The 15,923-nt window shown below is 37.6% G+C and overlaps 1 protein-coding gene across 1 annotated transcript in view; it reads left to right on the forward strand.

Annotated features, from left to right (window-relative positions):
* LOC106871186 (KICSTOR complex protein SZT2) overlaps nt 1-15,923 on the forward strand; it is a 102,669-nt gene that overhangs the window by 76,625 nt on the left and 10,121 nt on the right. Inside the window, exons 21-25 of the mRNA XM_052974313.1 lie at nt 4,603-4,733; nt 7,613-7,770; nt 11,047-11,256; nt 12,257-12,615; nt 14,253-14,994. Coding sequence (XP_052830273.1) covers nt 4,603-4,733; nt 7,613-7,770; nt 11,047-11,256; nt 12,257-12,615; nt 14,253-14,994 — 1,600 coding nt within the window. The remainder of the gene's footprint in view (nt 1-4,602; nt 4,734-7,612; nt 7,771-11,046; nt 11,257-12,256; nt 12,616-14,252; nt 14,995-15,923) is intronic.

Here is a 15,923-nt window from a genome sequence, read left to right on the forward strand (position 1 = left end):
TAATATAAGGAAAATGGAGAGTTTGAACACAGAAAAAAATCAATTTATATAAATATAGTAGTCAATTTCATGTCACCTATGTACTTTTCAATTTCTTACCTTCATTCATATTATGCAATTAAGATCGCGTTATGCATTTAAAAGGTAAAAATCTCTTCAGGGCAAAAACTGACAAATATTCGTTCATATCCTAATGGATGGAGAATTGCTTATAGACTGAGAGAGCAGCATGTGTTTGTGTTTGTCAGTATGTGTATCTTTTGGATTCCTTTCTAAAAATAGCTTGAGGTTAAACTACGACCACAGTGGACAATGGCTAGTTGTAGTTCAGAGGAACAAGGTCATACTACAACCAGACATTTTCATAGAGAACGCATTTCTTGTCACCAGTCACTATTCAGTCCAAAAACGGTTCATTTGTGAGACGTGACAGCAAAGGAGAGCACACATTCACTCTCTGCACATGATTAGACTGGGAAAGTTTGAGGAACCCTTTGACATAATTTGCTGACTTTTCCGATGACACACAGGTGTCAATGAATGGTTGAATGATTAAATTCAAGCTTCTCTGTTAGTTCCTCAACAGTTATGATGGGATTTTGTTCTACCAGGGTATGCAGGACATCCTTTTTGAGCTCTACAGATCTTCCAGGATGAGGCTCATCTAGGCTGTAGTTTCCAGCTTGGAATTTCTAGAACCATCATTGACACTGGCTTACACTTATTGTCCAATTCCCATATACTTCATTAATATTCCTCGCACACTTTCCGTTGTGTTGTTGTCTTTATTGAACTCATAAAGCAAAATATACTGAATATGCTCCTTTCTCACTTCCATTATAGCTTTTAGAAAAATAACTGTTAAAATCAGACTGCACTCTTCAAAACTTGCACTAAGAATAAGGACAAGGTAAAATTATTTCCAGCTTTTATTGCAAGTGGATGCAGGTAGTTTATCCCATCCCCCTCCGACTTTTAGTTCATGCAATTGAAAAAACCGCATTATTTATTGCATAACCTAACATATATAAATGCGCGCGCGTGTCTGTCTGTCCTTGTCTCTCCCACCATCACAAGACAACTGATGTTGGTGTGTTTATGTTCCCATAACTTAGCAGCTTGGCAAAGGAGACTAATAGAATAACTACTAGGTTTACCAACTGAAACCCTTTAAGGTGGTGCTCCAGCATAACCGCAGTCCAATGACCGAAACATGGAAAAGAATAAAGGAATATCTGGAAATACTAAAGGTTTATGATGACTGATAATAAACATTTATTGGAAAAAAAACTTGGATGTGGGATTAAATTAGCCAAGGATATAATGGGAATAGCTTTGCAAAATAAATCAGGTTAGATAACTCTTTGATAATCCCCTACCATTAGATATTTTGTCTCTTATTCTTATGATTTAGTCAAAGATTGAAAGATAGCACCCATGATCATCATCATCATCATCATCGTTTAACGTCCGCTTTCCATGCTAGCATGGGTTGGACGATTTGACTGAGGACTGGTGAAACCGGATGGCAACACCAGGCTCCAGTCTGATTTGGCAGAGTTTCTACAGCTGGATGCCCTTCCTAACGCCAACCACTCAGAGAGTGTAGTGGGTGCTTTTACGTGTCACCCGCACGAAAACGGCCACGCTCGAAATGGTGTCTTTTATGTGCCACCCGCACAAGCCAGTCCAGGGGCACTGGCAACAATCTCGCTCGAAAATCCTACAGGAGCCAGTCAGGCGGTACTGGCAATGGCCACGCTCAAAATGGTGCATCTCATGATGTGTATAGAAATAAGTAAGTCATGACTCAAGAGATTGCTGTATTAAGAAGTACCATATCATCATATCAAATCAGTATCTGATCTGAATACTTACAACAGAGTGGACCCTCTCAAAAAGTGTCCAGTGGGCTATATGCTAGTTAAGTCAGTCAATTGATTAGGATTCATGGTTTAACTATTTATAAGATTTCTCTATTTGCTTTGGTAATTTGACTGTGTTTGAATTCAGAAGTGTACAACAAGTACATCTTTGCTCTATGTAAAATCTTACCATTCATTTCCATTATTGTTTGTGTCACTAAATATGAAATCTAGTAAACATGGTGGTAGGATTTATATTTGTGGGAACAATACAATATGTTAGTTATAACTTCCATTAATTGTAAGTTATAACTAACGTATCTGCTAACCTATTGAAAGTCTCACATTCCAAGCAGCAACGATTGACCACTTCATGAAATTGACCTCTGGGTTGCCTGTATTAAAACCAAGTACTTGCTCGTAAATACTTTTTCTGTTGTTTATTGGCAGGTAGACCCTATTAGCATGTCAGACTATATCAGTTAAATAAAGGAACACATTACTCTCTCTCCCTCTCTCTCTTGTTTGATGCTTTCTCTCTCCCTCTCTCTCACACACATTCTTCTGCCACTTTCTTTCTCTCACACACACATTCCTTATCTCTCTCTCTCTCTCTCTCTCTCACCATACTCTTACCTCTTTCTCTGTCTCTTTTCACTTCTCTCTCTCACTCTCTCATACACACATGCACACATTCTTCTGCCACCTTCTTTCTCTCACACACATTCTCTCTCTCTCTCTCTCTCTCTCACACACACAAACTAGCATTGATAACTGTTCTCTGGGTCTAATGTGTAGGCTGTAGTAAAGTAAATAGGTACTTTACCCATAGAATATATATTCAAATCTTCTCAAGAAAAGTTTAAATGTCTAACTTCTAAGATAGTTATAGTATGTATAGTTTATCTTACATCACAATTTGTGAAAAATACCATGTTTGCTGAAAGGTTTCCATTGAAACACACACTGGTTCACTGCATTTCTGATGGCTTGAGTAACAAAAGAATGTCTCTCTATCCATCTATCCACACACACACACACACACACACACACACACACACATACACAGATAGACAGACAGACATGTGTAGCTTGTAAAGACTAAAACTCCCATCAAATGAGCAAGGCTGCAGCTGAGGTAGGTGGCTTTATTCAAAGAGATGAGGGATTAAGCCATGAGAGAAAGGACCTGAACAGAACAGGGTGGATGCTGTAGATGAGCTACAGTGCTCCTCATATTGCAGAAAAATGGGTGAATACATACAGTGCTGGTGTCTGGTAAGAAGCACCCATGTTGGTGTCACGTAGGGTTCTCCCAGTACACTCTGTAAAGTGGTTGGCATTAGGAAGGGCATCCAGCCATAGAACCCATGACAAAACAGATGCCTGAAACCTGGTACAGCCCTCTGGCATGCCATTCAACCCATGCCAGCATCTGAATACTGAGTTCAGCAATGTTTTGTAAGTGAATTTGGTTGATAGAAACTGTATGGAAGCCTGTTGTGTGTGTATGTATATATATATATATATATATATATATATATATATTACACACACGTGTGTGTTTGTACCCCTACTACATGACAACTGGTGTTGTTTTGTTTATGTCCCTATAACTTAGCAGTGGAGCATAAGAGACTGATAGAATAAGTGTCAGACTTTATAAAAGAAATGTAAGCACTAGGGTTCGATTTGACTAAATCCTTCAAGGGGCTGCCTCAGCATGGCTACAATCCAATGACTGAAACAAGTAAAACATAAAGATAACAGAAACATGAAATTAACCGTGAAATAGTTGGATATTTTAATAAATCTCCAAAATATGATTATTTTCAAAATAAATTGAAACAGTTTTCTTTCATTAGAAATACGGTCACAAATGGGTTCAAAGAATCTTCTGAAATAATATTGTTTCATGTTATTTGTTTAAGCATAAAATAAACAAATTGTTTTAATAACCATCTAAGTATCATGCTCAATATATATACACTGTTGATCGGCCAGTTACTGTGATAGTTATCTTGCTATAACATCTCTTATGGATGTTTGAATGATTTATTCACTTTTTCCTATAGAAGAGGTGACGAATTCTCATTCAGTCATGTGGTTGACTGAGTATCTACCATTGTAAAGGTGTAAAACGGGTTTTCAAACTTTTTGACTTGCGGACCCCTTTATATTTCAGGCTTTACCTTAGGAACCCCCTTATAAACGCTTATGAAATTTATACATAAATATTTGCTTAAAATAACATATATTTTTACATTTATTTACTTTACAGTATTTAACAAATAGGTTTGTTGTCAATTAAAAGATTTCGATTAAAAAACATATATAAAATCAAATTGCCCATAAAAAGTATTTGCTGTCCACGGACCCCCTGTCTTGTCCTTGCAGACCCCCTGTGGTCCGCGGACCAGAGTTTGAAAACCCCTGGTCTAAAACACCCAAAATGCATCTGGTATTTTTATGGGCCACTACTGGAATGAATTTTCATATCCCTTCAGATATTTTTTGTGTTTTCAACATAGCATATCCATAAGAGATGTTATCTCGGTACAAATACTGCTGTAATTGACCCATCAACAAGGTATACACATTCACCATGATATATAGATGGTTATTTAAATTTAATACTGTTTCAATTGCATATACTGGATTTTTATTATTTTGAGTATTAATTAAGGACTCTTTTAGACTTATCCATAAAAGTAATGTATTTTCTATTTAATTTCAGTTCTACAGCCTGGACTATGAAACCATCTCTTGCTTGACCACTTTTGAACATCTGATCTATGTATGTCAGAGCAAACCAGGACATAGCTTTGAAAACTCTTCTTTTAATCCAAGTAACCGTGGTGTAAACTGGTAAGTTATCCAAATCTCTTAATAGTAGCATTGACTTGGATTTTACAACTGGCAAGAGTACCATAAAACCTTGAGTATAGTCCGCCCTTTAGTATAATACGCAGGGGATTTTTAGGGAGCTGTACCTCTGAAAAACCTAAATCTTGTGTATAATACGCACCCCTTCTCTAACTTGAGTCAAGGAGGTCTAAATAACATCCTTGGTTTATAAACGTATATACAGTAACGTCCTTTATTATTATTGTATATGTAACATAATGCAAACATGTAGCTTTTTTGTGCACTTTGTTGGCAGAAAATAAAGAAATAACAGTAATAACGTCAGTGAAAAATAAATATTAAATTAATTGCCTTTACGTATTTATCACTTAGAAAATTTTGCTTAGAAAATATTTTTCATTTTTAACCTCGTATATAGTACACACTAGAAATTTTGACCTTTAAATTTTGGGAAAAAAGTGCGGATTATACTCGAGGATTTACGGTATTTGAGTAGGACTTTGAAATTACCTCTAATAATCCCTAGTCATTTTCAATTCAGGTTTAAGGTGGTGATCTGGCAAAATCAGTAGTGTATTGGAGAAAAAGATTTGCAATATTTCTTGCAGCTCTTTACATTCTGAGTTCAAATCCTGCCAAGGTGGACTTTGCTGTTTATCTTCTTTGGGTCAATAAAATAAAGTACCAGTCAGATTTTTTTTCTATTCAAGTTGGTAGAGTGTGATTTGAGGGAGATTTGGCTGCTATTTCTAACAGGTCGATGTGGTGACTAAGAGGCACCAACACAATATATTGTTATGATATTATGCTGATGTTGTCTAACTACAACCTCAGTTTATTATTAAGTTTTAATTAGACTTTGGTCAAGGTTTTAATTGAAATTTTAGAATTATTTTTTACTCTATTCAGAGTTATCCTTCCTTGGTATGTTTTGGTTACAGCTGGGACACATTTCATTAGTCTCAGCTCATTTGAAGCTGACCTAGGTCTAACACTTTATCACTTAAATTGGTTATATTCAGCCAAAATATTCTACCTTTTTTTTTTACGTTCAAGCTGGTCAGATGTGATCTCTGACACCTTGTTGGCACTCTGTCACTTACGACGTCGAGGGTTCCAGTTGATCTGATCAACGGAACAGCCTGCTCGTGAAATTAACGTGCAAGTGGCTGAGCACTCCACAGACACATGTACCCTTAACGTAGTTCTCGGGGGAGATTCAGCGTGACACAGTGTGACAAGGCTGACCCTTTCAATTACAGGCACAACAGAAATGGAAGTAAGAGTGAGAGAAAGTTGTGGTGAAAGAGTACAGCAGGGTTCGCCACCATCCCTTGCTGGAGCCTTGTGGAGCTTTAGGTGTTTTCACTCAATAAACACTCACAACGCCCGGTCTGGGAATCAAAACCGTGATCCTATGACCGCGAGTCCACTACCCTAACCACTGGGACATTGCGCCTCCATGATCTCTGACACCAACCATACAATATCATTCTAAAAGCTAACAGTCATCTCATCAAAATCTCAAAGCTATGATATAATGCATGATTAATTCAAAATAATGTGAATAAATAAGCTTTACATTTGACAGAATATTGTGAAAGCTAAATGACAAGCAACAACTACATCAGCAAAATAGTTGAAAAGCAGTCAGCCATGGTTTTTATTCTAACCCTATGAATTTTTTGACGATTGAAATTCCTAACTACTGTCTATGAAGTACAGATTTTTCTGACAACACTTGGATTAAATTCACTTTGAGCTTTCCTCACCATCTAATCCAGCTTATTTGGATTTATTACATTGCCCATCATAATCTTACATAGTGTTTTTTAGAGGGAGGTTAGGAGCAAAACCCTATATCATTAAAGAGCTGGTTGAAGAAAGATTTTGCTAAATGACTAACTCATATATATATATATATATATATATATATATATCCATGTTGGGTGTCCATAGCAGTATATTACTGTCAAGTTCTTGCTTATTTCTCTGGCATTGTCCTGCATAATCCATGTTTCTCTCTACTAACATTAGCAATTATAAAGATTGCTATTAAGTCATCTACAGAAATAACTAAACAAATGGAAAGAACATTATTTACATTTGATGGATATTTGTCCTCATCTTGTTTGTTGTTAACACAACGTTTCAGCTGATATACTCTCCAGCCTTCATCAGATGTCTTGGGGAAATTTTGAACCTAGTCTCAGGGTTGGTGTTAGAAGTGTTAAACACAAACTAGAAACTGGAAAAGCATGAATGGCAAAGTCAACATCTGAGAAAACTGGCTTTGAACTGAATACAATAGAGAAAGGTAGAGATTCTTTTCTAGGCAATGGTAACAAATCTTTTTTGTATCTGTTGACTTATAAAACAACTTTTTCACCTTAAATCAACCACCAAAATGTGGGTGGGCATCTAATACTTAAAGTATATAGTCATCATTGTCATCATAATCTTCATTATCATCATCATCATCCGTCTGTTTTCTATGCTGGCATGGGTTAGATGGTTTCACTGAAAACTGGTCTGCACCTTGAAGCATTTTTAGTTGAATGAATCGACCCCAGTACTTGTTTTGTTTTTCAAGCCTCATACTTATTCTATTGTTTGCTTTTGTGGAACTGTTAAGTTACGGGGTCATAAATACAACAACAGTTGTCAAGCAGTGGTGGAGGACATCCTGAAACTCAAAGACACACACACACACACACACATATATGACACGCTTCTTTCAGTTTCCACCTACCAAATCTGCTTACAAGGCTTTGGTCAGCCCAAGGCTATAGTTGAAATCATTTGCTCAAGATGTATATATGTATAATTTGTCTACTGTTTCTCTCTCTCTCTATTTTCTTTTATTTTTACATTTCTAGTTCTGGTTCAGAAAGGTTCCAGCCTAATGATCCAACAGAAGATCCCTACTTGAATCTTTCAAATAATCATGTTTGCACAATTCCCTTCCCATACAATTTGCTGGTGCTTCTTCCACGTTGCCAACAAGCACAGTTGCTATTTTCTGCATATACTGTCAGTAAGTATAGTAGTTTATGTCATTAAGTAGTCTGTTTGTGTATGTGTGTGTATTTTCTAAGCAAGAATAGTATTGATAGTGACTTCGAAGTTTCAGATAACTAAGCCATCATCAAACAGTTTGATGATGATTTAGCTGGCTGAAACTTTGAAGTCACTGTCAATGCTATTCTTGTTAAAGAATAATAAATTTGTACTCTCTCAAATGTATTGAGTAATCCTTTAATTTAATGTGAAATTGTTATTATCACATACACACATACATATACAAAGTGAGAGAGAGATAGAGAGGGAGAAAGCCATTTTAATTTCTCTGCAGTTTTCAATGTTACTCATTAGATTAGGATGTTAGTGGCTCAATATTCCACAGGCTGAGTACCCTTCAAGAGAGAATCAGCATGATAGTGTGTGAAAAGACTGATCTTTTGAATTAACTTGTTGGATAAGAAGTTTGCTTCCCATCCACAGTGTTCCAGGTTAGTTCCCAATGCATGGCACCTAGGGCAAGTGTCTTCTAATTTAGCCTTGGACTGATCAAAGATTTGTGAGTGGATTTGGTAGATGAAAACTGAAAGAAGCCTGTTGTGCATATGTGTATGTGTGTGTGTGTGTGTGTGTGTGTGTTTGTGTCTGTCTGTGTTTGATCCCCACTACTACTTGACAACCAGTGCTGGTGTATTTATGTCCCCCTAACTTAGTGGGTCAGCAAAAGAGACTGATAGGATAAGCACCAGGTCTTAAAAAAATAAAGTCCTAGGGTCAGTTCATTCGACTAAAATAAATTCTTCAAAGTGGTGCCCCAGCATGACCACAGTCTAATGACTGGAACAAGTAAAAGAAGATAAAAGTAGATAGACAAACAAACAGACAGACAGACAGTTATATATGTAATTCCAAAGATTGGTCTTGCTACACACTGTTATACTGATTCTCTCTGGTTCTTGAAAATTATGTGAAGGCCTGTGGCTATGGTATAAAATGTCATGCAATAAGATCAAACTGAGAACCTCATGATTATGAGATGAACGTTTTAACATTTGACTGCGCCCGTGTACATGTATCCACCACAAGGTGGATATCCTTGTCGCGCTGTGGTTTCTTATGTTGGGGCCTCCCTTGCCGGACCAGCCATAAGAGAGAGGCCAGACTAATATGAACCACCTCTTCCCAGGGGTAAAAATGAGTTTGCATAGGATCAGTACTGCAATCAGAATAAGGTAAATTTACAGAAGCTTTGATGACAGTTCAAAGACAACAAAACCAAGGAGAGGAAGTGCTTATGTGGTGCAGCACAATCTGAAAGGAAGCTGCAAGACCAACTCCCCATCTGGCCACCAGGACAGCCCAGAGGCAGGAACAGTGGAGAAAAGTTAACAATGGCCTATGCTCTATAAGGAGTGAAGGGCTTAAGTAAGTAAGTAAACACACACACACATACACACACATCCATCCCCCCTCTCTCTCTCTCACTCTTGTACATTTGTTTCTGCATGTATGAATAATTGCAGTTGTTATGCAGTTATTTGTACAGCTGCTGTTTCTTCTTCAGAATTTCATATTTAATTTATGTATGTCTTAAAGCCCACAGAATAGCTGTATGCATTTGAAGAAAAGAATGACTTGTCTCTGTTTTTGTGATGTTTTATTAACCTGAATAATGTTTATATGCTGTATACGTGGTGTGTTTAAGTGGTTAATTTCACAGACATTCTAGTCTTGACCATTCCAAATTTCAGACCTAGTCTCGCATTACATAATCACTTCCATAATCCTCGTCCATATGCATCACGTCACCATACCAGTGCAGTCTTATTTCAGGTGCATGGCTCAGTGGTTAGAGCATTGGGCTCACAACCATAAGGTAGTGAGTTCAATTCCCAGACTGGGTTGTGTGTTGTGTTCTTGAGCAAGACACTTTATTTCACACTGCTTCAGTTCATTCAGCTGTAGAAATGATTTGCGACATCACTGGTGCCAAGTTGTGCCTTTTCCTTGGATAACATAAGTGACATGGAGAGGGGAGGCTGGTATGCATGGACGGCTACTGGTTTTCCTTAAACAGCCTTACCTGGACTTGTGCCTCAGAGAGGAACTTTCTAGGTGCAATCCCATGGTCATTCATGACTGAAGGGGATTTTTTACCTTCTTTCAGGCATCAGATGTAGTGTGTAAGAAAGAAAACTGTGCTGGTATTGTCATGTGATGCATATGGATGAGGACAGTTGAGTAAAGAAGTGATGATATCTATTTGTGGAGGGAACCTGTGCAAGAGGTAGACCCAGAAAGACATAGGACAAGGTGGTGAAATATGATCTTTGTATGTTGAGTCTCATGGAGGTGATGACAAGTGACCTAGACTTCTGGTGATTTGCTGTGCTTAGAAGACCAAGCCTTGACCCAGCAGTGCATCTAGGATGTGATAGCTGGAAAGAAAGAGGTCTGTACCAAGCACTTGGTCAATATCCATTTCAGTTGAGTAGGCTGAAGCAATGTGTAATAAAGTGCCCTTGCTCAAAGACATAGTGCACTGCCTGCTCCAGGAACTGAACCTAGGAACTTATGGTCATGAGTGCGACACTCTAACCAACCACCAGACCCCATACCTCCACAAAATCTTAGCTTCATCTGTTTTTTACTTTTTCCATACAGGGTTTGAGATACTTCTTGAGTGGGTGAATTCAGATTCGAATGTAGGCAGAATTTCATCAGTGGCTGAGGGATCCCTACCCCTGACGCAGTAACCCCTTTTACTTTCTTCATTGTTTCCCCCTTTTGTCTGAAATTGTGGCTCAATGTCACATGTCAGTGACTGACTTGGCAAGAATTTTTTTTTTTCCCCTCACTACCTGGCCAGTGCCACATGAAAAGCATCTGTGCTGGTGCCACATTAAAAGCCTCCAGTACACTCTGTTAAGCGGTTGGTGTTAGGAAGGGCTTCCAGCTGTAGAAACCATGCCAAAACAGACAAAATGGATCCTGGGCAGCTCTCCAACTGGCCAGCTCCTGTCAAACTGTCCAACTCATGCCAGCATGGAAAACAAACATTTAATGCTGCTGCTGCTGTTGATGATGATGATGATGACCTCCCCAATGCCAAAAGTGTGTAATTTGCATGCATACTACCATCCTATGTTCTGTTGCTGACATTTGACAGAGTAACCTGAAGTTAAATATTTCCGTACCTGAAATGTGTTGCTGAAAAGAATTCTGATTTTCCTGACCTAGTTGATATTAAAATGAAATTAAATGTGGTTAATAATTTCTGCTTTGTTTTCAGACCATTCTGTATATCCTGACAAAGAATGGAAAACACCAAACAATATTTTGTTTGAGATTTTTTTGGCCAAACTGAAAGCTTCTCATGGTAGAGAAATCAAACTCTCTCTGAAAGACTGTCAAGAATTTACAAAATCCTTGACAAAACGAAAAACTGAGAGAACTATGTCAGCTTCTTCTTTATTCAATGAAACACAGCATGAAGAATCTGGTAAAGAAAGTTTTTTCGTTTTTATTTGTTTAATTGTTATTGTTTAGTTTCAGGTCAGCCTTAATAGTGCAAACCTATGGTTATAGACATTCCAGCAATGACCATCCCATCTGTCTCCAAAAAAAAAAAAAAGTATCGAATGTGCTTCCTGAGCTGTAGGCTCATAATGCTGGTTTTCTGGATTTGGTGGCATATATATTCTCCCTGGATGGGACGCCTGTCTATCACAGGATTACTCATTTTTGACAGCTGAGAAGACTGGAGCAACATGGAATGAAGTGTTTTGCTCAAGAACACAACACATTGCTTAGTCCAGGAATTGAAACCACAATCTTACAATCATGAGTGCAACATCCTAACCATTAAGCACATGCCTCCACTTTTGACCATCTGCCTGAGACTATATTATCAAATGGGCCCTTCCTTTTATTTTCTCTCAAATCTCAACAAAACTATTTCAGAGCAGAAATGTTCCTTAATATTTTCATTGAGAAATGAGGCAAGCTGGCAGAATGGTTAGCATACCAGGCAAAAAGCTTAGCAGAATTTCAGCTGTCCTTACATTCTGAGTTCAAATGCCACTAAGGTTGACTTTGTTTTTCATCCTTTTGGGCTTGTTAAAATAAGTACCAGTTCAGCACTGGGGTTGATTTAATTGATCCCCCCCCCAAAAAAAAACTTGCTGGCCTTGTGCCAAAATTTGAAATGAATATTTTCATTGAGAGATGTGGTAGAATAAAAGCAGTTAAGTACCAAACAATATGCTTTGAGAAGTTTAGATAGGAGGTTATGTCATTTAAAATGAATTCTAATATTTTTTTTTCAAATGCTTCCAATTTGTTGTTGCCGTTATTAATAATAATAATAATGATGGCAATGATGATGATGATGATAATGTCTCAATTCCTTTTAATTTTATATCTAATAAATATAATATATTTTATTGAAATTAAATGATACCAAAATATTTTTTTTTGTTTTTCATCTTCTATCTATCTAGATCCTTCTTGTGATAAGAAAACTAATCTAGGTGGACAGGAGGAAGTACCAAAAGATGCAGGTAATAAAGATTCAACGACTGGTAAGGATGGCTGCAACAATGCTGCTCCAACCAAATGGTGTTGCTTCATTCAAGACATTAACCATTCACATATGTTCCTGATATTTGTCCCAGCATCTTTCGATGATTTGCTCACTCTGAAATCCAGCAGCTTCACTGAGACATTGCATGATAATCTAGAGATTGTTGCAGTAAAAGAGTGGGATTTAGATTGTCAAAAGTTACCTGATCAGTTATCTGATGAGGTGCTATCAAATAAAGAAAGGCTTTCAAATGAGACCTTGTCAACAACAGAACTGGTAAATTCCATTTTTGTAATTTTTTTTGTTGTTATTATTATTATTGAGGGTGCATGGTCTAGTGTTGTACTCATGATTGTAAGATCGTGGTTTCAATTCACAGATTGGGTGGTACATTGTGTTCTTGAGCAAAACACCTCATCTTACATTGCTCTGCAATTACTTTGACACCTGGCACACCGTGTACCTGTTCAGGTAACATCTAGATGTGCTGCTGGATCAAAGATGAGGAGGCTAAGAAAGTATCTAAGTCTGCTTATGACTACACTGGCACCTAAAGCAATTAGCATAAACATGGTACATGTCACCAAACATACTTTCTTGTGAATGGCAGCTGGCTGTTCTGTACTGTAAGCTGGTGCTTAGAACATAATGATAGAAAAGTTCTCGAGTATAATTATACTGGAAGGTTTTAATCTGTATATGAATGCCTTAAAATGAGAGATTTTGTATTACAGAACTAGGAATAGCTTCAGGATCACTTCAGAGCTAGTTTCTTTATCTTATATTTAATTATATGATCCAGACAAGAGCACAGTATTATAGTGATAGAAAATGGACGGCATCAAACTGCTTCATTTACACAGATATATTCATCCTTGTAGATATTATTACTTTATGAAATGATGGAAATCATTATTAGTGTTTTTGCTGTCCCTCTATCATTCTTTAACCTTTCATCACTTGGCATAAAGCCACCTACTTCAATAGTACTCCTCACTCAGCCGAGGAGTCTTGATTTGTGAGTTACTGGGTGATCTCACTGATGCTAGTGCCATGTGAAAAAGCATCCAGTACCCTGTGTAAAGTGCTTGGAATTAAGAAGGGCATCCAGTCACAGAAACCATGTCAGCATAGACATTAGAGCATAGCATTGTCCTTTGACTTGCCAGCTCCTGTTGAAACTATGTCATCATGAAAAATGAACATTAACCCTTTAGCATTTAAACTGGCCATATCTGGCCCAAATATGCCTCTTGTTTTAAGTTCAAACTGACTGGGTCTAGCCTCTCACACATACCCTACAATATCATCCTAAAAATAGACAATGACATTATTGAAATCTCAAAGCTATGAGACAATACTGGCACTGGTGCTCCGTTGGTTATGATGACAAGGGTTCCAGTTGATCCAATCAACAGAACAGCCTGCTTGTGAGATTAACGTGCAAGTGGCTGAGCACTCCTAATTCTCAAGGAGATTCAGTGTGATATAGAATGTGACAAGGCTGGCCCTTTGAAATACAGGCACTACTCAATTTTGCCAGCTGAGTGGACTGGAGCAACGTGAAGTACAGTGTCTTTCTCAAGAGCACAACCAGGAATTGAACTCACAACCTTACAATTGTAAGCCAAATGCCCTAACCACTAAGCTATACACCTTTACAAGACAATACATGACTAATTCAAAGCAATATGAATAAATAAGCTTTACACTTGGCAGAGTAATTTGAACACTAAAGGGTTAAATGATGATGCAGATGATGATGATGATGACTCTATTCTTCTGTTATTCAACCAGCATCCTAATTATGTAGACAATTATGTTACTATTGCATTATTTCAATAATTTCACATAAATTACTTACATCTTTTAAAATTAAAATATATATCATTTTTTTTTTTCTTTTTCCAAAGAACCCTCAAAATATAAAGGGCCAAAATTTACCTCAAGGGATGAACCATTCTCCTTTACAGCCAACACAAATTCATTCTTTTCCACCACAATCCCCAGCACAAGTGGACTTTCCTTTATCTCCTTTAATAGAGCAGCCATCTTTGATTCAAACTTCAGAACAAGGAAAGACCTCGTTATCTCCTTCTCAGATAACTATTTCTTCAAACAAACCAAATGTTTCTCCATCTCAATTGCATGGTGGTTATTCTCAACCATTCCAACAACAAGTACCACCATTGTTATCCACTTTAAGACATGATATTCCTTCAACAGAGCCACTCAGTGATATACCTACTTCAGTGCATCCTACTGCAGATAGTGCTTTTAATTTTCCTCCCGATGACATAAATTTAGAGTATGATACTTCCATGTTCCAAAAGAAAGAAAACTTTGTGATTCCTGTCTACATCTATGATTGTGCTTTGTCAAGAATCACCGACTCCCTTGTTCACAAAAGTACTTTCACCCTACCTCCTGATATCTATGAGGACCATCAGTTCCTTGAAAATATTTTTCTAGGATGTGAGCCCTTCTCTAAAGTATTTAACAATTTAGACATCCATGATGACAGCAGCGAGGGGGGTCGTCACAGCACGGCTTCTCTGGATCGACGTTCTAATGACAGCACTTCAGACTACCCTGGTGAATTCAAGAAACAGAAAGAGAAGATCATGGAAGTGTTTTATAGCAGCTATGTCACAGGTGAGTAGATTTACAAAAGGACAGATCTATATTATGTTTTCTAGGTAATGTCTGGAAAATCAATTTTTTTAACAATAAATCTTTCTTTCACTTGCTTCACTCATTTGACTGCAGCCATGCTGGAGCACCACCTTGAAGGGTTTTAGTAAAATGAATTGACCCCAGTACTTATTGTGTCAGTCACTTTTGCCAAACCTCTAAATTATAAGGGGATAAACAAACCAATACCAGTCGTTAAGTAGATTGAAGGAGACACACACACACACTTTGCTTCTCCCAAATTGACTTACAAGACTTTGGTTGCCCCAAAGCTATAATTGAAGACACATGCCCAAGGTACCATGCAGTGAGACGACTTGAAACCTTGTGGTTGAGAAGTAAACTTCTTACTTCACAGCCACACCTGCACCTATTACATATTGGTTTCTTACATAGGCACAAGGTCTTCAATTGGAGAGCAGTCAATCATATTGTTACTAGTACTTGACTGATGTTTCCCAAATACTAGGTTTGACATAATTGACTGTTCCACTGGCTGTGTGGTTAAGATGTTTGCTTCCCAACCTTGTGGTTTTAGTTTCAATCCTACTGTGTGGAGTTGGCCAAAACTTTCTGAGTGGATTTGATGGACAGAAGCAGAAAGAAGCCCAGTGTGTGTGTGCGTGCGTGTGTTTATGTTTGTTTTTTTTTAAATCCATTTTCCCATGCTTGCACCAGATGAAATTTGCTGAGGCAAGTTTTCTATGGTTGGATGCCCTTCCTGTTGCCAACCTTCACCTGTTTCCAAGTAAAATAATATTTCCCCATGATCAGACATGTTTTTTCCTGGAATATTGGAAATGAAGGACAATGCTTGCTCAATGATGCCACAGATTTGCAAGTATCATGCGATGTAAAGACAAGAAAGCAGCAAAACACACACACACACA

The sequence above is a fragment of the Octopus bimaculoides genome, chromosome 18 (genome assembly GCF_001194135.2).
Source record: "Octopus bimaculoides isolate UCB-OBI-ISO-001 chromosome 18, ASM119413v2, whole genome shotgun sequence".
Classification (NCBI taxonomy): domain Eukaryota; kingdom Metazoa; phylum Mollusca; class Cephalopoda; order Octopoda; family Octopodidae; genus Octopus; species Octopus bimaculoides.